General features: G+C 37.0%; 1 protein-coding gene across 2 annotated transcripts in view; it reads left to right on the top strand.

Moving 5' to 3' along the window:
* SIM1 (SIM bHLH transcription factor 1) overlaps positions 1 to 24,139 on the top strand; it is a 46,651-nt gene extending 22,512 nt beyond the window's left edge. For both annotated transcript variants that reach the window (XM_035323142.1, XM_035323141.1), the window contains 3 exons: positions 10,441 to 10,606; positions 17,957 to 18,362; positions 21,079 to 24,139. In XM_035323142.1, the coding sequence (XP_035179033.1) occupies positions 10,441 to 10,606; positions 17,957 to 18,362; positions 21,079 to 21,809 (1,303 nt within the window). In that variant the 3' untranslated portion in view covers positions 21,810 to 24,139. The remainder of the gene's footprint in view (positions 1 to 10,440; positions 10,607 to 17,956; positions 18,363 to 21,078) is intronic.
* Positions 24,140 to 25,130: the final 991 nt, after the last annotated feature.

The following is a 25,130-nucleotide window of genomic DNA, read 5'->3' on the forward strand; positions in this document are numbered from 1 at the left end:
CTTCCCTTCCCTTCCCTTCCCTTCCCTTCCCTTCCCTTCCCTTCCCTAAGTCAACCAAAACAATTCAGTTTAAAAGCATTTATTAAGTAGCATATCATGGTTGCTTGCTTGTGGGCAGAGAATGGCAGATAATGGCCTGAAGGGACAAAGGGCTGTCCCTCGGCCAAAGCTGAGGAACTCTAAACAAGTGAGTTATAAACATGTTTGTTGAAAAAAAATATCTTGCTTCTGAAGAAGAAGGTGAAAGTCTTATGATGAGAAGGGACTAATCTGATGACAGAGAAAGTGACTTACTATAGATGGGACCTCCTCACCAGATGGGGGTCATGAACCCTCTTGGATTCAACGTGCCTCTGTACCACGGGGCCTAGCTGATCAGAAAAAGTAGGCTAGAATGATGGACAAGTATGTTATGAGGCACACAGATAGAAAAATTGCCAACGAGGAAATAACAGAATGAATAGTAAACCATTTTTTTTTTCAAGCATATTGTTTTTCTTAGATAAACTATCCTCAGATCACAGAAGCCTATCAGAAAGTCCATCAAATGAGGCATAATCCATCTTCTCAGAGAAAATAAAATTATAGCAGGGAAGCTAACTAATTTTTTGTTGTTTGCATTGGGATCTTAGGAATTTTCTCACAACAAAAGCTTTAATTACGGGGAACATGGAGCTGATCAAATCTGAAATATCAATAAATTAACTTTTACAGCAAACTGTTAAAATTAATAACAAATTGTCAGGAAAACTCTTCACTTTGTTGTTTTAAAGGAACTGAAGTATGAAATTTCTGAACTACTGTGGTGTCCAGTGTAACATAAGAACAGCTATACAGGATCAGACACATACTGATAGTGACCATAGCAAATACTTTGGAAAGAGTTTAAAAATAGGACAAGCATTGTCCTAAGCAATCACAAGCATTGAATAATGCTTCTTCAGCACTTTCTTTCAGTCCTTAAGAAGTTCAGAGAACTTCCTAGAAGTGGAGAAGTGGTATCTTTGAAGGTAGTAGGGGTCAATGTTACTTTGTTGTTGTTGTTGTTTTTGTTTTGTTTTGTTTTGTTTTGTTTTGTTTTGTTTTTCACCACAAATTTATCTGATTGCTTTTTGAAACCATGTGAATTTTTAGCAAGGAGTAGCTTAAGTAAATGTGGTAAGAAAGGCCTCCTTTCACTACGAAATTGCTACCTTTCCTATTCTATAGTAACCCACACATCTTGTATTAGAAGAAAAAATGAACAACTATTTCCTACTTACTTTTTCTGTCACTCATAATTTACAGATTTTTTTTTTTTATTATTTTTTTTGTTCCCCTTGTCATCTCTTTTTCAGCCTGAGGAGTCTCTGTTGCTCATAGAAAAGCCATTCCAAGCCCACCATCCTTGCTGTCCCACTCTGACATTTTCAAATGGGGTCATCAGAGTTTACACTATTTTTATGTAATTTTGTACCATCTTTTTAATCATTGTTACTTACAAAACACTGAATAGTCAAATTTTCTTTAAAGTTTCTTTTTTTGTTTTAACCATTTTCCTAGCCTAGAGCTGGGATGAAGCTCTTATTTCTGAAACAGTACCCAGATTTTAGAGTGAAAACAGTTAACACCCTTCATGAAAGTCATGAGGAGCTCCTTTTGGCATTCCTTATAGCATACCTTAATGTGCTATGGGAAACTTCAGGATTGGAAAGCTGTTTTTTTTAATACTTTCTGAAAAAAAATCATCAGCAACTTGTCTCAAATCCTTTTGTCCAAGCCTATCATACAGCTATCTAGGTGCTATTTCTAATAATTTCTGTTCAGTTAGGTACACAATAACAATGGTATTACATGTATTCAATCAAGTATTTTTATTGGAATACATCTCAAATTTATTTTAGCAGTTTAAATAAGTGAGTTTAATGTATATTTAGTCAAGCATTACAGTAGTGAGGGCTTAAGCAGATTAGAAATAAATGAATCCAATTAAAGAACACGTCTGTGAAATTTGATATGTCATAGGCATGAATGAACTGTTTGCACAGCAACTGTAAAGAAATCATTAATGATTAACTATTTAGAAGAGATTTAATCAAGGATAAACGGTATAGGACATAGTTAAAACATTTGTGTTGAATATCTGGAGATTCTGTAATAATAAAAACATGCTTTGCATAAATAGTGACACAAGTATTGGTCTTGGATATTTTTTTATTTCTTGTGTGTGGTTGATATGCAGCCAGGGGCTGCAGCTGAGATTTAGCTTACTAACGTTAGCTACCATATGCATTGACAGAGGGAGGTTGTTCCTTCCAACAGAAAGCTGAAGTTTACTAGGTGAGGCAGACAAAGATGCTCCACATAATTTGTGTTTCCCCATAGGAAAATATTGTTATCCTCATTTTTACAGCTGAAAGTCAGGAAGATTAAGGTAGGGGTTCTTAGAAGTGATCAGTGCTGGGCTAAATTAGACCCTACCAGAATTAAGAGTCCCATTGGCTGCCTTGAGAGTAAATTCAGGCAGTTGCCAAGTGCTTTCAAAAACCCTGTGATATATGTTTTGTCCTGTGTGACACCAGTGGTCTGTGGGAGAGTTGAGAGTTTAATCCAGATCAACTGGCTAGTAGATCAATGTCTTAAAGGTGTCAGTTATCCAAGGTATTTTTTTTTTTTTAACGCATACAAATATTAAGAAGATTGAGATGGGAAAGTCTACCTTGTACAACAGCAGTCTGTTGCACTGTTGTCAGACTGGCTTTCAGTGAAATGGAAACAGTTTTACATGTGTATGTGAGAATTTATGTTTGTGTGCCACTAATTCCTAAAGGGATCCTGTGTGCATGTACATGCGGACGCACAGAGGTGACATTGTTTTTCATGGAATAGCTGAAAAGGAATTGGAAGAAAAAATATGATCTGAATGTTCAGGTGAATTTAAAATAATGGAAAACCACAAATATTTACCAGGAAGTTACCATAATAATTTAATCAAGGCTGACACTTTTGGATGTGAATCATGGAGTTCTGCAAGGTTAAACATGCCTTCGGATAAAATGTTGCACTAGACTCTGTTCTTAACTGTTTTGTGGCTATCCAGAAAAGAAAGCATTGCAGACTATCCCCTTTAATCTCAATTTTTTGATATCAGGCAGATTGTAACATATAAAAACCTTTATAAACTCCTATCATATACATTTCTTCATTTAGCTTGACAGGCACTGAATATACACCATACATGACTTTTAGATGGTTGTGTTCCTAGACACATTTGAAAGAAAACATTCCTAGTATAAATTAATGTTACAGAATTAAACTGAGGTAATCATATTTTATTTATTTTATTTATTTTATTTAAAGCTCATTGTCAGTGCTATATGTAATTAAAGATGTTCAGTATCTCTTTATATAATTAGCCTAGGATATCTTAGGCTAATTATATAAACAAACAATTATTGTTTGTTTACAATAATAAGCATTGTTCACAAACAATAATAAGCATTGGTGCGTATTTTTATCTAGCAAATCTAGTAAGTAAAGGTGTACAAAGTTTAAAAAGGGTTCCTTTTGGAGCCAGAGATGGCTAGACATGTGGTTGGGAATGACAAACTGTACCTTTAGACCGCTGAAATATCTGCTACACCATGATTATCTAGAGGCCAGCACGTTTTATTTAACTCCAACTGACAGTTAAATGACTGCACTCTGAGACAAGAAACCAATCAGGGAAACTATAAAATTTCTTTGACAGTAGTTCTTCTAGAAGATACCCTCAGGCATTTATGTTAAATGGTCAGAATAGGAAACTTCATGGTTCAGTTTTCCTGAATGTATCAAATCATTTAATTGAACTTCCTGGTTTGGATAGCTCTGTCTTTAAGAGCAAATACAGAAACATGATATCATGTACATGAATCTCATGGTTGGAGAAGCTGTAAACTTTGACTCAACAAGATGTAAACAGCTACTGTTACTTATACTATTTATGGGGATAAATAGGTGGTGCCTGGCACTCAGTGAAGGGATCCAATGTACAGATCTCATACTTCTCCAATTAAATGCAATACTTAGCCATTAAATGTTCTAGTGATAAACAACGACATGAGAGATTTCTAGAGGGTCTTTCTAATTACTTTGGTGAGCAGTAGGTCAGTTTTTTATGGGGCTTTTCACTCAAGAATTTAGGGAGGATAGCCATCATCATCCCAATTACTGATGGAAAAACTGAGACATGGTGTATCTCTGAGGTCAGACAACTGAACATCAGTATAGCTTCATAATAAGCAGTGAAGTTCAAGAGTTTTTTTTTTTTTTTTTTTTTTTTTTTTTCCCACTTCAGGCTTATGTCCTGAAATTTGGCTTCCTGTGTGAGTGAACTGAAGTGCCCTTATCGTGACTGGTTTGGGAAGATACTAAGGGGATTGCGTTTGCTCCTCCTGACAAGTCTCGCAAGCAGACTGAGGCCTTTGTAAACATTTCTGAGACTCATTGTACATGAACAGAGGACACAGCAGATGAGGAAATTGTCTGTTTTGTTGTACCATCTGCTGATTTAGAAAGCCATGAACATGACAAACAGCCAGAATCTGTTCTCTTTTCACTCATCTGTTGAATGGCGCTGTTAGCATTGCATGAGCTGGAGTGTGGAAATGCTAAAAGTTGCAGGCATTGTTTAAAAGTAGAAGAATGATATATTACAGTATTGTGGTGAGACATGCATGAGGAAGTGCCAGACTTTTACCACCTTCATGGCTGATTTTCACTGAATTGCAACAACTCAACAAAATAGAATGAACATTAATGACATTAACACCTTTAGTTTAATTACAAGTTTTCTATTCCACAGTCTGTTAGACTGGGAGAAAGTCTGGCCAAAGTAATGTTCTTGATTTCTAACAACAACAACAAAAAAGTGCAGAGAGCACGTCCCTTTTTATATATAACTTCGTGCAGTAGAAGAAACGTTGAATATATATTTGTTCATAAGAAATAATAATACAACCAATTAAAATTACACATTGGTTTCATTTGCATAAGCAATGCTTTCCACTTTGTTTCAGAAGTGTGGATAATTGTACTCATGATGTAGGAATTGCTGTATTAAGGTCATCTAATGTTTTACATTCAACATGTACTTCATTAATTACATTAATATGTTTAAGGAATGACATAGGTGTAGGTTATCCAGTGTTTGCAGGACTTTATGGTCCCTTAGTGCCTTTTTATTCTTTATTTGCTATGATTTCCAGTGACAGCATGATCACTGTATATTGTTCAGACTATCAATTGGGAGATACCAGAGAATAAGAGTAAGATCTGATTGCAGTTGTATATATATATATTTTTTTCCTGCTGGAGAGAATGAACTGAAATACATTTCTAATCTAATGCCATAACTTCGTGTATGAAGACTGAGTTTCTGTAAATCTTCTTCAGAGTGTCTAAACTTAATGTCTTTTGATACAAGAAAATACACTGTATATATCTGTCTCTTTGTTGGTTATTTGTGTGTTCTCAATCACTGCATGTGTAACTTATTCTTCCTTTCTGGCATGTTGTGGCATTAAGGTGAAAAGATACTTTTCCTTATGGCTTTTGCAAATTTTAATATAGGCTTTGTATTTTTTCTTCATGTTTTGAAGGTTTCTTTCTTGTTTTGAAGGTTATGCTGCGTATGAGTGGACATATATAAGATCTCTATTCTTGAGTCTTTATCCTACTTCTTAGGTTCTCTTGGTTCAATCTGGATATTTATTCTTCACTAATGGATGTCACTATTTTACTCCTTCCTCTGGATACATCCTGTTCAGCTGCTTTTGCTATTTGAAAGCATTTTTCAGGGCTTAAGTTCTCTTCTGTTCCATAGCCAATACTGTCTTTAAGCAGGAATCTTAATATCTTCAAAATTATTTGTACCCATAACTCTCTAATCTTAACTCACTTTCGTTTTTAGATTTTGGTTATGCTAGTCCCAAATAGCCAACAAACTACTACTCCGACAAACACAACCACAGAAAAGCCCAGCTTTTCTCTACAGTATTAATTTGTCTTGGGCCTTTGTCACTAATTCTAGTCTTCCCAACACTATTTCTAGCAAAGCTGACTCACTCGTTCCTCATTTTTTCCCCTCCAACATAAAAAACAAACACACACAGAAAAACTCTCTCACTGTTTCAGTTTCGTGGTGAGTTCTATTCACAGGCCCAATTGCCATATTTATGTAAGCCTTTTTTTTGTCTGTCAGGATTTTGGGATCTGTGGTATTGTGATACTTCTTTTTTTGGTTAACATGTTAATCAACCATTATCTCTTCCTCAAAATTTTGTTAGAGAGACTTGCCACCGTGTTTCACGTTGTACTTTTTGGCAGTTATAGTAGGCAGAAAGCATCTTATAAAGCTGATTTGTGAGAACTCTTCACATAAGTGTTGCAGATCCAGCTGGCACACAAGTCATGGGCAAAGAGATTAGTTTCCTTTGCCAAATGCTTTTCTCCTTCAGCCTTTGTCCATTTCTGTCTATGTAGCTTGATATAGCTATGTCCCTTTAGTAAAGAATGCTTTGTACTCAACTTTCAGATACTTTAATGCAGAGAAGTGCAGTTGGTACAGACGTTGATGCATATTTTTTCATGATGCTAACTCTAGTACATCAACAAGTGCTTTCAAAATTAGGATCAAGCTATATGTAGGGCAGTGGAAGAGCCAGCAACAAGGTACAGAGTAGAAATACTTCTGTGAGTTACATCTGAGAAGACAATGGGGAGCAGTATATTGTATCAAGTGGATTTTACGCTTTTTGATTTCTTTTCACTTGCAGTGAAGCATGGTAATCTGGTTTGTAGGTGCTTGATACATTGACCATACTGGCCCAATTCTCATCTGGGGGGAAGGGACAAGATAGAGAAGAAATAATACATTTTTGGAAGCATATGCTAAGGAGTCAAAGAGAACCTCGAATTTCCATCCAACTGCAGAAAGAATGACTGTTTCCTATCATGAAAAGGTGGAGGTCTTCAATGTGTTTCCCTTTGCAAAGAAGCATCACTTTGGTCTTGTCTGGATTCAGTTTGATCCATCTGTTCTTCATTTAAGAGCTAATTTCCTGTAGTTATTCTGATGTTTTATAGTGATGATAGTTGCATCAGAAAATGAGATAAATAGTAGATTGTCAGCAACATACTGTTAGCAATTGAACACATGCCATATCACTCTCTCTCTCAGCAGTCTCATGTAGATAGATGTAGATTATATGGATCCCTGTGGGATCCTGAAGGTGAGGACCTTGGAGGAAGAGGCTCGTACCCACCACCTTTTTTTGAATTACATGTAGAACATGAAATGCCGTACTACTGTGTTGCTAGGACTGTGTAATAGAGGATTCAGGTGTCTGAGAACAGGAATCTGGAGATTACAGTTCCATGGTTGGCGGAAGTTTTATAAATGCCTCCAGGAAGTTGTCAGAATTTCCATCTGTAGTTTGTATACCACTAGGAGTCCTGGTTCCCCTAGTCCTTTGCCTTATAGTACATATGGATATACTCAAACATTTTCATTTCTTGATGGAACATCTCCTGCATCTGACATTGAGAACACAGGACCCTTCCTCCATGTTTTCTTAGCTTCTTCTTCTTCATTTTATTTATTTTATTTTTTTTAACTTCTGATATTTATCTTGGCCTGTTGTTAGTGATTTTCTGGTATCTGTCTTGGGTCTCCTGAGGGGTAGCTGTGCTAGGTTAGGGATGGTATTGAATCATGTCTTGGTGATGCAAAAAGTCCAGGTGTTTCATCTGAAAGGAGAGTGCAGATGTGTTTTTTAACCAGCAACTTCACATTCAGCAGCAAGAACTTATTGTTCTCAGCAATTAGCTGCAAATACTAGCTTTTGGTACTTACTCTAATGTGTGGTGTTCTGGGAAGGTGACTCCTCATCCTCGACATACCAAGAATTTAGAAAGGTAACACATAACAGCATGTAAGGTTTTGGACAGGTCCAACATACGTGTTTTTTAGATTCTCAGGGCTGAGAACCGTTCTACAATGTAGTCTCTAAGATCTCAGTCCTTATACAGGACTTAAGAGCAGACAAGTTGTGCAGGAGTAACAGTCTGAGGCCTGAATACTGAGGTGGTGTTTATTTTAATTTTTCAAGACTACTTAACTGACAGGAGAAAACAGCAGGCGATTACCAGGTGGCATGCACCAGAGATGAGTGGGTAATGGCAGGGGTGCAGAGCTATAGCTTCTCCAGCAGAATGGAAGGCAAAAGAGTTGGTAGGTTATAAAAGCAAAACAGAATCTCCTCATCTGCTTAAACTTGTGAACATTTTATCTCCTCAGTTTTGATCCATTTTCATTTCTGGATGCACCTTATGCACCTGATAGTGAGACGGCAGGACCTTTCCTCCATATTTTCTTATAATCAATATGTCACTGGAAATGTGTATATAATGGTGCAATTGATAGTTTTTAGGACTATTGATAATGCCTCATGCTACTGTAGTGGTTAAATATGAAGATTCATTGACATTGTTTCTGATGTTTTGTGTAATATGAAGATAATTTGAAAGGACTCCATTATGGAAACAGATGCTTTTGCAAGTCAAGCCAAGCTGTCTGGGTTAAAATTCTGGGGGTAAGCATGGGAAAGATTAATGGTTTCAAAATATGTGGACAAGCCTTACCTGTTGAACAGGCCAATGGAAATCCATATATTCAGATGTTTTCACTGCAGGGAGGATATTTGAAATGCAAATATTGTAGCAGAGACCTACCTCAATTAAAGGCAAAATTTGAAGAAATGACCTCATTAAGAAGTAAATTTGCATTACAAAACAGTAATCATGCTTGGCAATTCTCTACCCACTATGGACTGGAAACAATGTAGTCATCACAGTTCTAATGCCAGTGATTTGCTTTCATGTGTGATATGCGCATGAATACATACAAATCGTCTGCATTGCCAAAAAAACTAAACCTATTCTACCAGTAAGTTTGTTGTTTATCAGATGCAAACCAATGTTAGTGTAGAATTGTCAGTAATTAATTTGTCTATTCTGCAGATTTATCTATGGTTGTCCAATGATTAATCCTATGTCATTTATTTCAGTAATTTACCAAGTTTATCCTTCTGCCACTGATTTTTATCTGAAATTTCAGTGTACTAAACTGTGATATGTTCATTTTGTAGTGCAGTTCCTTTCTGAAAAAAATGTTAAACCGTCATGGCTTACATCAATATACATGTGATTATAAAACAAGATATTGTTGCTAAAGTTGAGTGAATAATTTACTATTAATATAATTCATTAAGGATGAGGATGAGCCTTTAGGTTCAAACAAAGCATGGGGTAATGTGTGAATGAATATGTTGCCTCTTTGACTGCATAAGTCAAGCTTTATTCTTTCCTTCTCTCCTGATTAACACAAAGGAAGAGAAAACCCATGAATCCTTCCTCTTTTCTTCCAGGTAGGTAGGTGAGGGAGAAACTCTTGCTCTGCTCTGTTTAAATGAATCATTGTCAGAATAGGTTCCGTATGACTACATGAAAGCTGGAGAGCTCGTTTCTTACTCCCCTGGGTACCAGCAGACGCACAGATGTGTGCAGAGGGGTGCAGTCCAAGACATATGCCCTCGTTATGGGTTAGGAAGACATCATGAATAGTGCCAGTTTTCCTTACTTTTAAGTATTCATTAGAAGGTTTGAAGAAACTAATACAGAACTTGAAGAACTGGCATTGTATCTATCTCCTTATAGAAAACCTCTGATATTTTGTGAGTGTGTGGCAGGCCATTTAAATTACAAGATTTTTATTTATTTAGCTGTTTTCTCTGTCTGCAAAGCTCTTTCAGTGTAAGAGACTCTTCAAACAGAGGAATAACAACTCACAGGATGCATAGAAGAATAAAGATTTACAGATTTGCACCAATTGCCTGAAACCATGTAAATAATGAAAAATATAACTTTTTAAATTGTTTCCCATTAAAAACATGTTCAATTTATTTAACCATCTGTATTTGTGGGCTGTTATGTGCACCCTCACATGTACACTAACACACACACATATAAACATGTGGTAAGTTTCTAGTACAGTTAAGAGTTTCAATGAAAATGTGTCCTATTTACTGCTTAGCTGTGTGACCAATGCAGAAGTGTAGTAAAAATCTCAGAAATGCCATCCTAGAAATTCCCATCCTAGTTTATTACTGAAAAAAAAAGTAGATCAGGATGATAACAGTTGGCTGCAAAAATAAATTGTATTTTTTTCAGTTTAAAAATAGTGCTATTGTTTAGTAAGCTATACTACTTAAATGTATTAGGGTGGTATACTGGCTTGTCCTGGATGATTTTATTTTTTCCTTAAAAATATCTTTCATTTCCACCTCCCACTAAGAAGGAAAGTATGTTTCCCATTAAGATATGAAGTGAGTTTGTTTTTCGCTTTTGCCTTTTATATAGGGATACTGAATATAAAGGACTACAGCTCTCCTTGGATCAGGTCACAGCTACCAAGCCGGCATTCTCATACGCAAATTCAACTCCGACCATAACGGATAATAGAAAGGCAAGCAAATCTCGCCTCTCGAGCACAAAGTCAAAATCAAGGACATCACCATACCCACAGGTAGTTGTCTTTGGAAAACAAAATTAAATCTTTTTGCATATCTTGATTTTGACTGCTATTTTACTCAAGTAATTAGAATGGTCCAAAGAACATGTTACTCAAAGGGAATAAAGGATGACAAGTTATAAGATGTTGAGACAGGAATATGTTTCTTTAAACTGTTTCTAAAAAGCTGGAAACAGTTATGTTTCAGCATGCATAATAAATCATCATCAACAACAGTAACAGCACAGGGCTCAGAGTTAATGAGGAGTGGACAGAAGGACAAGTGAAAATGTTGCTTTTGAAATACTTGGTTTGTGAGGACTGTGAGTTTTGCCATCTGAGAAAACTTGGTTTATCTTACTTACTCTTTGATAATTCCAACATATCTAGAAAGTTGCCAGATGTTTGACAGCAGTTCAACGCTGAATGCTAGTCCAAAGGAGTGAATTTTGAGGAGGGAAAACAGCAAGCTAGCTAGCTGAATTGGAACAAGGTGGCTTTTCTGTGTACGAAGCTTTGAAAGGGAGGAAGCTCTAGTAGGCCATTGGTATCAGCAAACTTTAATTTCCCAGATTTCATTTTAAGGCCTCATGTTTTAGGAACACGTCCCTGCTTATAGAATGGACCAGATTCAAGTGGGTCACTAACTTGCAGCTTGCCGAATGCATCTATGCAAGTGATTTCTGCAAACAGTGCCACAGCATTTGCATACCTACATTGTCAGCTGTTTAGCTCAAATAAATCCAATCTGTTGAACTAACCATTATGCTTGCTAAAAAATAACACAGGTCTTACAGAGCCCTTATTCCACTGCTCAATGGGTATAAATGTATGCATTCATGATGTAACATTGGGGAGCTATATATTTTAAAAGCATCCAGGTCAATATTGATCCAAAGGATAGCAGTTTCTCTGTTCTAAACTGACGTCTTTGAGTTTACAATGTCAGCCCATGTGTCTACATCATTTCCTTGCTTTCCTCAAAAGTACCAAGTAAGAGTTTCAGATGAATGTCATCTGCTTTTGATACAGGAAATATTTAACCAAGCACCTAGACAGGAACTCAGATGCTTAATTTTTAGAATCTAAATTTACCAGAGATTGTTACAGCTATTGTCATATTAGCATTTGTTCCCACGTTTCTATGGGTTATTAATATGGGTTATTTCTATGGGCCCTTCTTGTTGAATACACTACAGCAACCAATTGTAATAAAACTGCTTTAAAGAATCAGGAAAGATACCTACAATTAATTCTAAATTATATTTTTAAGATGACTGTCTTTGATTTCTTGGAATTGCTCTTTGTTTCCCTTTGTATGGTCCTTTCTGAAGTCCTCCTTTGCTAGCAGGACAATCCCAACTGAAAACCCAATCCAATTAGCTTTCTGAAAGTGTAACTTTCATCAGTACCATTTCATTCTCTCTGTGACCAGAAAAAAAAAAATGTTGAACTAGCAGTGCAGTGTTGAGACTGTTGGTTTATCAGGGACTGCCGTCTGAAAGCTGAGGATGTTTAGTCTCCAGTTTCATTTTGCATCCTCATTACCAGCTGCCTGGTAGTAAAGTCACAGATTTCGTCATTCATAAAGAAGCAACAGTGCTAGTTGCCAGTATCTTGAAAAATGGTCATACCGTTCATTGTAGCACATCACCACAAGCAACGCTGGCAGCTTGGCTTTGCATCCCTCTCATCCTTCTCAACCACTGAATAAACTGTTGAAAGACTAAGAAAAGCTGTTATAAAGAACATACAGCAGGTGGTATGGCCTGTGTCCCTTAGTCTCCAGCCCACATAATTTGCCAGTCAGTTGTGGAGAATTAAAGTGCGACTCAAAAGGCATGGCTGGAAAGAGAGAGCATGTCATAAAAAGGACACTGTTTTTTTGGTGGAGGAAGAAAGCAGGAAATTCATTAGTAAAATAACAGCAGTGAGCAAAGGTATTTCTCAAATTTAAGGTTACCTAAGAGATTTTAGATTTATGTTTTTTTTTTTTTTTTAAATATTTTTTCCTCTTAGCATTTACTTTGCTTCTCCACTCTTGATGAGAAAAGGGAATTATATGCTTTATTGGGTGATGACTGAGAATCCACTCCCTTGCCAGCTGTGTGCCCCTAGGATAGCTACATGAGATGTGAACTGTAAGAAAACCACATTAATAAATTTCAGTTGAACATTCACCACTAGGGCAAAAGGGGGGTGTTTTGGTCACCTAACACAATGTTATTTTTTTTTTGTCCTCAAACCTAATGCAAAACCAGACATAATGCAATATGGTGCTTGCAGACTCTTTTATTGAGTTCATTAAATTGGAGACACTTATCAGCATCTGATTAACACCAACTAACCTTAGCACAGTGGGCTTCTGGGTTCTGTGGAACCTGTCCTAAGCAGGGAAAGGGTGAGCAGAGAAAAGCAACTCAAAATTCATGACAGAGCCCTAGAATTTACCAGAACACATTGAACAGTGCTCTTCTAGTTCTGTCCTAACAGAGAGGAAGAGAGCTGAAAGAGAAGATGAAAAAGTAGGAGAGAGAACTTGATAGAGATATGCATAAAAAGGAAATTGTGAGTTGGTCAAAAGATGTCTGCAGTCTTCCCCTAGAATAATAATAATTGTGAGGGGCTCCCAAAATCTAGCCCTGGACCTCATTTATTTTGTGTTCCAAAAATCTAGCCCTGGACCTCATTTATTCTGTACACAGGAAATAGCAACAAGATTGGAAAAACATTTTAATTGTGATCATCTGAACAACTGCTTTGGAGTTTAATCTCCCATTAATGATGATTGTTTGAAGAAAATATTTCAAATTGTCTGTTGTCTGCCTCTAATGAAAATTTTTTATGGTCAATCTGGATAAACTTTTATTGTTTCATTTCTCATCCTATTCTTGTATAAAGAATATATATTTACATATACTTAATACATGTGTATACTTAATATAGCTATATATATAATGAATGCATACATACAACTAAGGATGTACCCAGTTGCTGTTGGATCCAGGCTTTGGTGTGTGTGTTACAGCATGCACAATTTTTGGAGAGTAATAGCCTTCTCCAGTAGTGTATAATTACTAACCTACCACAGTGCTGATACTGGAGGTAAATTGAATATATAGCTACTTTAAACAAATAACCTGGATTAATTCTGCAATCCACCTCTGTTTGGATATATCCTCTACTATTTTAAACAATGGGGTAAAGATATCAGTCAGACTGAATTCTAGTCAGCCTTTCTTTTGTTTATCATTTCTTCCTGTAGCCTAAAGCTTTGGCAGCTTCCAGTGTATTCAAAAGCAAAGCAAAACCCTCTTTTTATAGTAAACATAACTCCTGATCTGGTGAAGAGTCACCAGCAGTGGGGGTTATTTTAATGGACATGCTGTATTACTTTAATCTAAGCCTTTCACCATCTGTTCTGCCTATAACAGTGAATGCAAAAAGAACATATTTTACATTTCAGGATTACATTAGTAAAAAGTAAGATAAAAGTGATTTAAAAGCATGCATATGTTCTTAGTACAATGCTGCCTGCATCTGTGATGTTTTTTCTCATGGTTAAGACACAAATCAAGAAGAAAGCTGCTAATGCTGTTGTAGTGAAAGTTTTTCATGGAAAGGAGAACTCTGAGAGGGTTTCACTATATATTTAATGTTTCTAATGATAAAAACCTGAGTAGGCTGCCAGAAAATTAGATAACTATAACATCTATTATTTGAACATCTGGCAGTGTGTGTGGAGCAGGCTGCTGTTGCTGTATATGACAGGATGAGTGGTCAGGCCAGTCAGACACCTGTAGGGAATGAAAGGTCAGGCAGAAGAAAATCACCCACGAAATACTACAATTGTCTTCTGGCTTAATACACTTCCATTGGCTCCCTTAAAGCAAGCTTTTATTAGACATGGAATTGATACTTTCCTATTTTCATTCTGAAGTTTTTCTTGGAGTAAAAGGAGCATTACTGATGGCCAATAGCTCCTTTCTGTGTCAGTGCTAATCCTGCCAGTGTGCTCTCACTGCAATGGTACAATGAATTAACACTTTGGAAGATATTTCTAGTATCTTGAGGTGCTAGTTCAGACTCCAGGACCAGCTGGAGGACCACTTAATTCATTTATTATTGTTCTTTATGCTAGAAGATGATTCAGAAACCACCTGAAGTGATTTCGGATGTTGCCTGTCTGAAGAACTTCATCATGTTTAAGTTCAGTCTTCTGGTTAAACTTTGTCAAAAACAAAGACAATACATTCTACCTGTGAGAAGTTAGAAGGCAAAAATTAGCAGGAAGGAAAACATTTCTGGTGAGGCAGGATTGGGATTAAAAAAAATATATCTTTCACTAATTTTAATTGGCCAGAATTTTCATTAAATCAAATTCTGTTTTCTATGGTCTTTCATCACTTGACATATGGGAGCCTAATTCTGACTTGAGAGATAGTGTTTCCACTCTCATTTCAGCAAAGTAGTATCTTTGATCATCCTTTCATTTCTCCCCCCATCATCTTGTCATGCATGTCCGTATTTGGAGTCTCCACCTGTCAACATCAGATTCCCATAAGAGACAGTTGTAGGACTGCAGCAGTAGAGGCAGCTTGATGGTGCCAAATTGAGATGTGATTAGCTTTAAAGGGAATTAGACATATTTTTGGCCTATGTCTGCTTATGTTCTACCTTAAGAACAAGCAGTCATATCAAACGTTGTTAGACAATGTGGGCCACAAACTATTCACTGTGTTAATTTCATTCTGTCCATGGCCTAGCAGCTGCTATGGGTCAGATCTCAAATAATCATCATTTACATCAAGTACAAAGAATATGCATGAAGTATTGTTGGTCTTGACTACATGGTTATATGACATTACATGGTATGTTTCTGACACACTGGGCATGTACACTTTGAAATGTTTTCCCATTCTTGGAAAGGCTTGTGCAATTGAAGCCTTTGTGTTTAAGTTCAAGATTTTATTTTTTTATTTTTTTTAAAAAAGGTGTAATTTTGTCAGTTAAATGAGGAAATTCCCGTGAAAGGAAGATAAGTTGGACCCTGATGTATCCTTAGAAACAGTGAACTGGTAGAATAATACTTATAAGAGCCAAATGAACTTCAGAATTTTCAGTCTGAAAGAATAATTGACATTTATTACCGTCATAAATTGTAAACAAAATTAAATATTCAAAATAAAATTCAAAAATATTTTTTTTGTCCTCATGAAAGAAGTACATATTCTTAGTTTTGGTTTTAATAAGAAAACAAAACAACTTTGAACATTTTTATACTTAGATTTATGCATATATTACGTAATGTTCCTGTTTAATTTTTAAATTAAAAAATACATGTAGTTTATAAAAATCAAATCCAAATCCAAAATGTTTGCTAAAAATAATTCTAAAAATAAAAACAGGTACGAAACCAGTTTTTTTGTTTTGTGAATTTACATGTTAACTAAAATTTAAGAGTTAAAATATTGTTAATCATTGCTAATTTTAAAATTGTAAACTTCATTATACCTATATATTTTGTCAAAAAATTCAGTTCAGTATTTATAAAGATTTCTTTGTTACTAAGCAGTCTGAAGATGCTGGATCTGAAAGGGTAATAAGAGAATTCAATGTCCCAATAGGTCAGAAAACATTATGATGGCTGAATAAAGTTAACTCAGTTAACCTAGTTAACTTATGTTGAGTTACTGGCATTTAAAAGAACTCTTTTGTGGCTATGTAACTATCTTAACTCCATCCACAATCAGATTTATTATTTCATCATTAAAATTTTGCAATCAATATGGTGGTACTAGATTGCTGGCTTCCTCCATATCTACCAGTAGGCTTTTTGCCTACGGGTATTCTTCTGTCAACTAATAACAAAATATAATAGAGCTCTTCAAAGCCACAGCCCTTTCTTTCTTGCCTTTAAATAGCCTATCTTGTTAACAAACAGTATTCACAGATATGAACTGGAATCTGAAGAAATACCCAATTAAATGCCGAAACTGAAGTAGTTCCACTACTGATGTTGCACAGATGGTTTAAGTTTCTGTAAGTCAAACATCTGGTCAGTACTTTTGAGTGGTAAGTGCATAAAACCTTGATCCTGGCTGATAATGAGGAGTTTCATAGCAACTCAATCTAATGAAAAGGAAGGTAAACTTATGTTTTTAGGAGAGAGGCCTAATGCCTATTAAAAAGAAAGCAGAGTGGGCATCTGGAAGGTGAGTGATGGAATGGGAGAATTCCAAAGTCTCATGCTGTAATACATTGATTTGTGACATGAGTATGCAGTAGTGAAGAGGTGAGCATGTACAGCTTTGGTCTCATCCCACTCCATAATCATGGGTGAAATTGATTTAAAGATGTTCCATGAAATTTGACAGTTCCAATAAATAAAAAGATTAAAAACCAAAACCGAGATAGCTAAATCCTAGGAATTCTAATAAGCTGCGTTTTCTCTCTTTTTTTTTTTTTTTTTTTTTCCCAGAAGGTATCCAAAAATTTAAAACATTCATCAAGAATATTTAGAAATTTGTGAAATTGTACTTAACCCTTACTTCTGTCAAAACAAATGTTCATACTCCTATTCTGTTTACTTTTCCAGCTGCCTGCTAACTACTTCTTCTGTGTTGGGAGGGCTCTGCTTAAGTGAGGGTGCCAAAATGCCCTCTGCCTGATTTGGCTAACAGTTTCCTTTTCTGTCAAATATTTGCTTGATTTTCCTTGTTCCCACAATACAACAGATCTGTGATTTTAGCTTCCTACTGATCTACTATCACTTTGGGACTTTACTCTGTAGTAGTGTTGGGAGTCCCAGTATCTATGGGAAGCTTTCTTTTCCCTAATAATAGGTGGAAAAAACTTCCAAGATACCCCAGGTAAGGAAGAAAAACGTGGAAAAGAGATGGAACCATTGAAAAAATAACTTGCAAACACATTCAGTTTCAATTTGACATGAGAGAATGCTCTGGGAGTGGTGTTATTTTAAAAGCATTTTGCAGAGGAGCCTTGCAGCACCATTGCTGAACATAAGCACTGGCTTTCAAAGCAATAAGAAAAACCTGGACATATTAAAAAAATATTGAATTGCAACATTGATGTTGGTGATCCTAATATCACACATCATAAAGGAGATGGCTATTAAGGGTTGACATGAGATGTTTTAGACTTTCACGAGGTCTGTCCTATCAGCTGTGAGCTCATTACAGGGTGTTATACAGGAAAGGATGAGGAGTCTAATCAGAAGGTGCAGATGTGTGGGCATGCTCATGGAAAACGCCCTGTCACGTGCATAATCTGTCTTTTCAGTGCAGTTACTTGCAGATTTCATCCAGGCCTAGTAATTTCCCTACTGCTTCTCTTGTTTTGCAGTATTCTGGATTTCACACCGAGAGATCTGAATCTGACCACGAAAGCCAGTGGGGTGGGAGCCCCTTAACTGATACAGCTTCTCCCCAGCTGCTGGAGCCTGCGGACAGACCGAGCTCCCAGCACCATGATGTCTCCTGTGCCTACAGACAGTATTCGGACCGCAGTGCTCTCTGCTATGGTTTTGCACTCGACCACTCCAGGCTGAGTGATGACAGACATTTCCATACTCAGGCCTGTGAAGGAGGCAGATGTGAAGCTGGCAGATACTTCCTTGGCACTCCGCAGCCTGGGAGGGAAGGCTGGTGGGGCTCTCGGTCAGCCTTGCCCCTGACTAAATCATCCCCTGAAAGCAGAGAAGCCTATGAAAACAGTATGCCCCACATAACTTCAGTGCACAGGATTCATGGTAAGAGATAATGGGATTTGCAGAAGCAGCACTGTCTCAGATAAAGCAACAGTTTCAAAGTCATGGCATAAGCATTCAACTCTCTATGTGAGACAAAGGAAAAGATGCATTTTCTTGTCTCAGAGATCATGTGTATGGAAATGAGGCATAGTTCCAATTCAAGTTAGCAGGCTGGTTTACATACAGCAAAATATAATTTGCTGCATATTTTTTAATCTGTGAAATTTAGGTGGGAATGCCTGATTAGTGACATCTAAAGGATAGTCTTAAAAATGTGAATGAAATGATACACTTGATAGAAGAGCATTATTTTTGCACCTTAAAATCAAACTACATTGGATATAACATATTTAGCACAAAATTAGCGATAACTACACCCAACCTATGTTTTTATGTCTTCGTGTATATACGCTGCTTATTACTAGATTCAATAAGATTTGCTGCTTCTTATTCAAAATTGTCAGTTCAAATTAACATTTGCTCCTGTTTTCAGACATTTATTCCCACCTGTAATTCTTAGTTGATTTGAGTCTCTCCATCCTTTCAGCACCAAGCCTGAAGCCTTACTTGGTGTCTAGCCTGTTGCACCCTCAGTGCATTAACATAGATTCAGAGGCTGAAACTGATCAAAAATGCATTGATAAAAACTGATCATGTGTTTGGATAAATCCAAAGATGCTCAGGTTTAAAGGGTAGGTGGAAAGTTGAAAGACTGCAGCTGACCCCAAAATCAGAGCTAAAGTTTATAAGGGTAGATGTAAAATAATGTTTTTCTACTAAAATAATCTGTCAATAATCTGCCAAATATAGGTTATATCTAAAGAACCCATAAGAGATAATTAAATTAGCACAGTTTTATTGGCTTGCAGAATGAGTCTTTTGGAGATCAAGAATAGCAAGTTCTAGGAAATGGAGGACAAATGATGAAAGAGAAGGAGCCTTTAGTTTTGTTGATCAATACTGTTCTGCACTTTTCCTGTTAAAACATACCTCCTTCCTTGTGTCTGTTCTGTCTGTTCTGTTCTTTCATATTTGTGTTTATCTAGTGATTTTGTTATTTTTTTTAAAAAAGGAGTATCATACAGAGATAAAAATGTAATGGTGTTAAATATTTATTCTATAATTCTATTAAGGTTAATCAATGCAACTGGATAATAGAATTTTGATTTTTGTTTGTTCCTTGGCTTTGCTGTAATTCCAGGTGCTGCAATTTTTTTTCTTATTATATCGAGTCTTATATGTTGTTTCAGTGGGCCTTCAGACTGCATGTAGCTTTGGGGTAAAACCTGACACATTAGTCTCAGTTCAGAACAGGAACACCTGAGTTTCCCTTGAAAATGTGCCATTTCCATTTTGCTTTATGCAGGTCAAACCTTTCACAAATGAAACCTTGATAATTGTATGTGAACTTTGCTGTCAGAGCAGTTTCTTTATGTAGAGTGCTTTTTTTCTTTTTCTGTTCTTTTAGTGTATCTTCTGGTAGTTCTGGCTTCTGGTCACCTTACAACGACACTTATTTGACCACTATAGGAGGCCCTGGATGTTGCTTATGAGTCCATGCATTTCTGGTCACCCTTGGGAAGTCTGGTGCACTGTAGATATTGTTTATGCAGTGAGACATACATGGTGTGAAGCTGCTAACAACCCCATGTAGCCGGGGAGCTACTTGTGCGAATCTGAAAATGGCTTTCCTTTGAGCAGTCTTATCAACCAATCCCATGGGCACCTTACCCAGAGTGGACTTTGTATGTGCTAAGGCAAAGGCATCACTGAGTAATTTAAGCAAGTCCAACACATGCCCTCCTGTGGGCACGTATCTTGGCAAATCCTTTATCAAGCCTTTTATTATAGTGTCTCCTTAGTTGGCTGTTCATGTGCGGGGTCTCTCAGTTTCTTCCTAGTGAGGATTGACAGGTCTGATTCTGTCCTTTCAGCTACATGCAAGCTGAACACCTTCTCTGATATGTCTATGGGCCTTATTATTTAAAGAGAGGTAAGAATAGTCATATTTTCCTGTTCTCATAGTTTTATACAGCAAATATCTCTGCATTGGGAAAGGACATCACATTTTTCCAGCAAACCTGTCTAACAGTGGTGTTCTTCTGCTCCTTACTGCTTGTTTATTGTCATGCAGCTTGTGTAAAGTCACTACAGGGCCAGAAACTATGCCACAGTGCTTTCTCTATGATTTAGCTCCTGGAAAGGACTAAGACACGTTTAAATGATCTACACTAAGTTCCTTGAGATCTGAATTTTCACCACAGTCCTTGGACTTGATGCAAGGATGTTGATGCAAAGATCTAGTGAGGGGTTGGGGGCCTGGTGTAAAGTGCACTTCAACATGCCCTAGGGTATCCTGCCTGGCCACTAGCTGCTCTGGAAGGTACAGAGCTCCTGTAGAGTCTATGCTGGACTTATGCAGATGTGTGGTTACCCTAGAGCATCTCACATGGAACAAGATGTCTATGTTTATGTGCTTAGATCGCTTTTTTTGTGTATTTTCAACTGTTACTTGTTCTGTGTGTAGAATGACACTGAAACTAGAGGCTGTCACTGAAAAGCAAGGGCTCTACCATGGTCATTTCTGGTGACTTTGATATGAGTCACTTGCTTATGTCTTGGTTTTCTGTTTGCAAAATGAGGTTCAGAGTACTTGTTCTTTACGATTGCTTGCCTCCTTCAACCTCAATGCTTGTCCCCTTTCTCTCTTTCCTAGGGAGAGGACAGTGGGATGAGGACAGTGTTGTTAGCTCACCTGATCCTGGCTCTGCCAGTGAATCAGGTGACCGATATCGCACTGAGCAGTATCAGAACAGCCCACATGAGCCCAGCAAAATTGAAACTCTAATAAGAGCCACCCAGCAAATGATTAAAGAGGAAGAAAACAGACTACAGCTACGGAAAACGACCCCTGATCCACTGGTCTCCATTAATGGCACAGGGAAGAAGCACGCTATCTGTTTTGCAAACTACCCTCAGCAGCAGCTGGCAGGTGACGTCTGCCGCGTGCCGGCAGTTGCCAGCACTCCTCCCTGTGAACACATCCAGCAACGAGATGGAAAGATTATGAGCCCACATGAAAATGACTATGACAACAGCCCCACAACACTGTCTAGGATAAGCAGCCCCAGTTCTGACCGAATATCAAAATCTAGTTTGGTACTAGCTAAAGACTACCTGCATTCAGACATGTCCCCTCATCAAACCCCAGGGGACCACCCAGCAGCATCTCCAAATTATTACAGCTCCCACAGGCAGTACTTTGATAAACATGCTTACACATTAACTGGATATGCCCTGGAGCATCTATATGACACTGAAACCATTAGAAACTATTCATTAGGCTGTAACGGATCACACTTTGATGTGACTTCACACTTAAGGATGCAGCAAGATCCAGCACAAGGACACAAAGGGACATCTGTTATAATAACCAATGGAAGCTGACACTTTTTTCTAAAAACTTTTGTGCTTTAAAAAATAACCTTTGAGACCTAATTGGAAGATGTTATATGTTTTCATGCCCTTGTCATTACCAGCATTTGATATACTACAGTGCACTAGAGAATAACCTAAGGTTTGGGGGGGATATGTTAAGTTAACAAACATTACTTTAAAAAAATAATAATAAACTGGCATGCAGGGTTAGAGGGAATGGAGCTAAACTCAAAGTTGGTGAGGTGAAAAGGATGGAAAACAGCTAGGTAGGGAGCACTTGGGCAGGCTAGCAGAGCAATTTATGCACACCATATAAGAGGTGGTTGTTTGGAAACACTGCCAAGGTCAGACCTTGTGAAATGCGTGGAGCCCACAGGTCCCAGACAACAAAACTGCTATGCACTCTTAACACAGAAAGTTGGAAGGTGTTCCTTTGACGTACACATCAAATTGTGTACTTCTGGTGATCTTTTTATTCTCTAAAGGCCAAGTGTGTTATGCTACTCCATGGTATAAAGCATCCATGGCTAACAAATACAAAATCAGAAGGGGAAGAAAGAACTCCTCAGATGTGTTATTTCCATGTGTACCTACATGCACAGCTATTGCATACACTTGATCTGAAAGGAGTCAAATAAGCAGTACCCTTATGATTAATGTGATCAAATATTTACTTCTACTGTATTTAAAAGAAAGAAAGAGAGCCTTTCTTGGCGTTGTTTTGAGAAGTGCATAGGTATTGGTTGTCTTGATAGAGACATGAGAGATTGTCCTCATATATCTGAAAGGTTGCACCAGGAGGGAAGTGGAATGAAATGGAAGAAAATCACTGGGAGAAACAGGGTGAATTAGGAGTGGTCCAAGGTAAAAACATTTAACCCTATGGCTATGTATGCCATTTACTAATAATTACAATATAAAGAACAGTAGTTATAAGTGGCCACATACTTAAGAATTACTTTGAAACACAGAAGAAACTCAATAGAATCAGATTTTTTTTTTTTTCTATTAAAAAAAATATAACCACGTAAGTGTAAGAATTTGGCAAGGATAGACAAAAACTGTACGGTGGTTCATCCCAATTTTGATAAAAATTTGGAGTAAATTAAGAAAACATAGAAGATTGTAAGCACTCTGACATACAGTGAAGTAATCAGCATGACTTTGAAAAAGGAATATTCATTCTTTTCTTTCCTGCAGCAGAAAATGTAGTGGATATCAGAATATATTATGAATATAAAAATCAGTAATATGTACATAAAATATACTGAGGGAAATCAGGGTTCCAAGAAATTCAGTTGCATTAAAAAAGTTGATATTATTGTGGCCTGTCCTAGACTCATAGAAGACATCAAAAGAGGCAGAGAAACTTTTTGCAATTTTTAATAATCTCATGAACAAAGAGTCACTAATTTTTTGGAAAATATTCAATTAAAAACATATGCTAAAAAAGCAAAATAGGGTGTTTGTAGGCACAGTTACTATACCTGTCCTCTGTATGGCATTTATGTGATGTCTCAAGGTTGACTGCAACAGGAGCAGGACCACCACTCCTTACTATATCAAAGTGGAGGTAAGGGGACTTGAGGAGGTTACTAAAATGAAATTAGCAATAAGTCTAGCTTCATTTGTAACATTGAGTATTTCAACATATGGCATTGAGTCATCAGTGGGACTAAATATAAACCAGCATGCTACGGGTGGGTTAAAAATATCTATTTTCAAATAAAACTAATCAGAAGCAAAAGCTAAATAATAACATTATAAGCTACGTAAGTAGGGATGTACTTGAAAGTAGAGGAAATTACCTCTGTGAACTTGGAATATTGTGCATAGTTCTGATCAGTCCAAGGCAGATTGTGAATCTTGAATTGAGTAGTACCTTACTTCATAAGCAATCTCTGTTGACTGCAGTGTGATCACTCCTGGTGAAATGTACGTTGAACACAAGGAAGAGCAACACAGTCTGGTCTTTATTATCTAAAGCTCATAATAGAAAAGGTGGAGCAGAGCTCAGCAAAAAGATAAAGAGACTGAAAGATCTAATAAAAACTTTAAATAAACTGGGTCTGTCATCTTTGTAAGGGAGAAAAGTAAGGGGGAATGTCACTGGTGTGCACCAAGCTCTGCACGGAGGAGAGATAAATAATGGTCTAAAACTATTTGAACTAGCGACAGAAATGAGAGACAGGGCATTGAATGTTAGCCAAGACAAAATGAGAACAAAATGATTTGGCAAGAAATATGTTTGACTAACTGCCAAATGAATAACAAAGGTCATAAAGAGAAGCAGCTAGGGATTTTTGTTTGTTTGTTTGTTTTAAGATAAAAACAAGGAAAATAATTGAGTGGAAGAAAAACATTGACAACTGTTAACTCAGAGGAAGGAATGCACCAAAATTGACTCCTTTCAGCCCAACAATTGTATATATTCCTAAAGCATAGGAATTACAAAGTATTTTTGATAAATCTAGTTCTGGATACATATTTATTTCACTTATTCCTATGAATAATATGGATAAACTTGTATTTGGAATTTCACTGTACAGTATTAAAATACAATTTGCAAAGCGAATTAGAGTAGAGGTACATGGTATCATATTATCCCTAGTACATATAAAAATAAGTCTAAGTGTCAATATTATTTTGTTTAACAGAGGAGTTTCCTAAACTGTTTGGAAGAATGGATTTTGTCAGCACTCACATTTATCACCAAGCACTTGGGATCACCAAGTGCTCTTTTTACCAGACTTTTAATGTGAAGGGTTCTGCAGAGCAGCTGGAGTACCCTGGCTCTGATCTAATGTCCACAGGTAGTGAGGAGAGGACAGTTTGGGCACAGATATATTCACATCCTGACAGGCACTTTGTAAAAACACACTTAAAAAGCAGACAGACACAGTATAGGACGCTTGTATTCTATACAATTTAATCTAGGAAAAAAGCTAGTGTGCTATGCAATAAAAAATCCCTGTTGTTATTTACCTTAAGCCCCAAATAAAACTTTTCAAATTGTTGTTATTTATCGTATTTTAAGAGTCCCAGTCCACACCAGAAAGAAATGTAACAAAATGCACTGCAATAGAAAGGATACCTGATATATCGGTAGAGAGGTGGAAGGGTCTATTCCTGCAGCCGTGTTGTGCTACAAGCAAAGGCTGATACTCGTTTTCCTTCTGGGGTTTCAGTAATTGTTGCTCCTTACCACTTCAGTAGGGTCTCCTGGAGATAGATAACCTTTTGTTAGCTAAGTTGCCATCCTGCTTCTTCAGGTAGCCAGGAATTTCTTCCTAACTGACAGAAAGCATTGAATGTTGTAAACATAGGCTC

Source organism: Oxyura jamaicensis, chromosome 3, assembly GCF_011077185.1.
Source record: "Oxyura jamaicensis isolate SHBP4307 breed ruddy duck chromosome 3, BPBGC_Ojam_1.0, whole genome shotgun sequence".
Lineage (NCBI taxonomy): Eukaryota > Metazoa > Chordata > Aves > Anseriformes > Anatidae > Oxyura > Oxyura jamaicensis.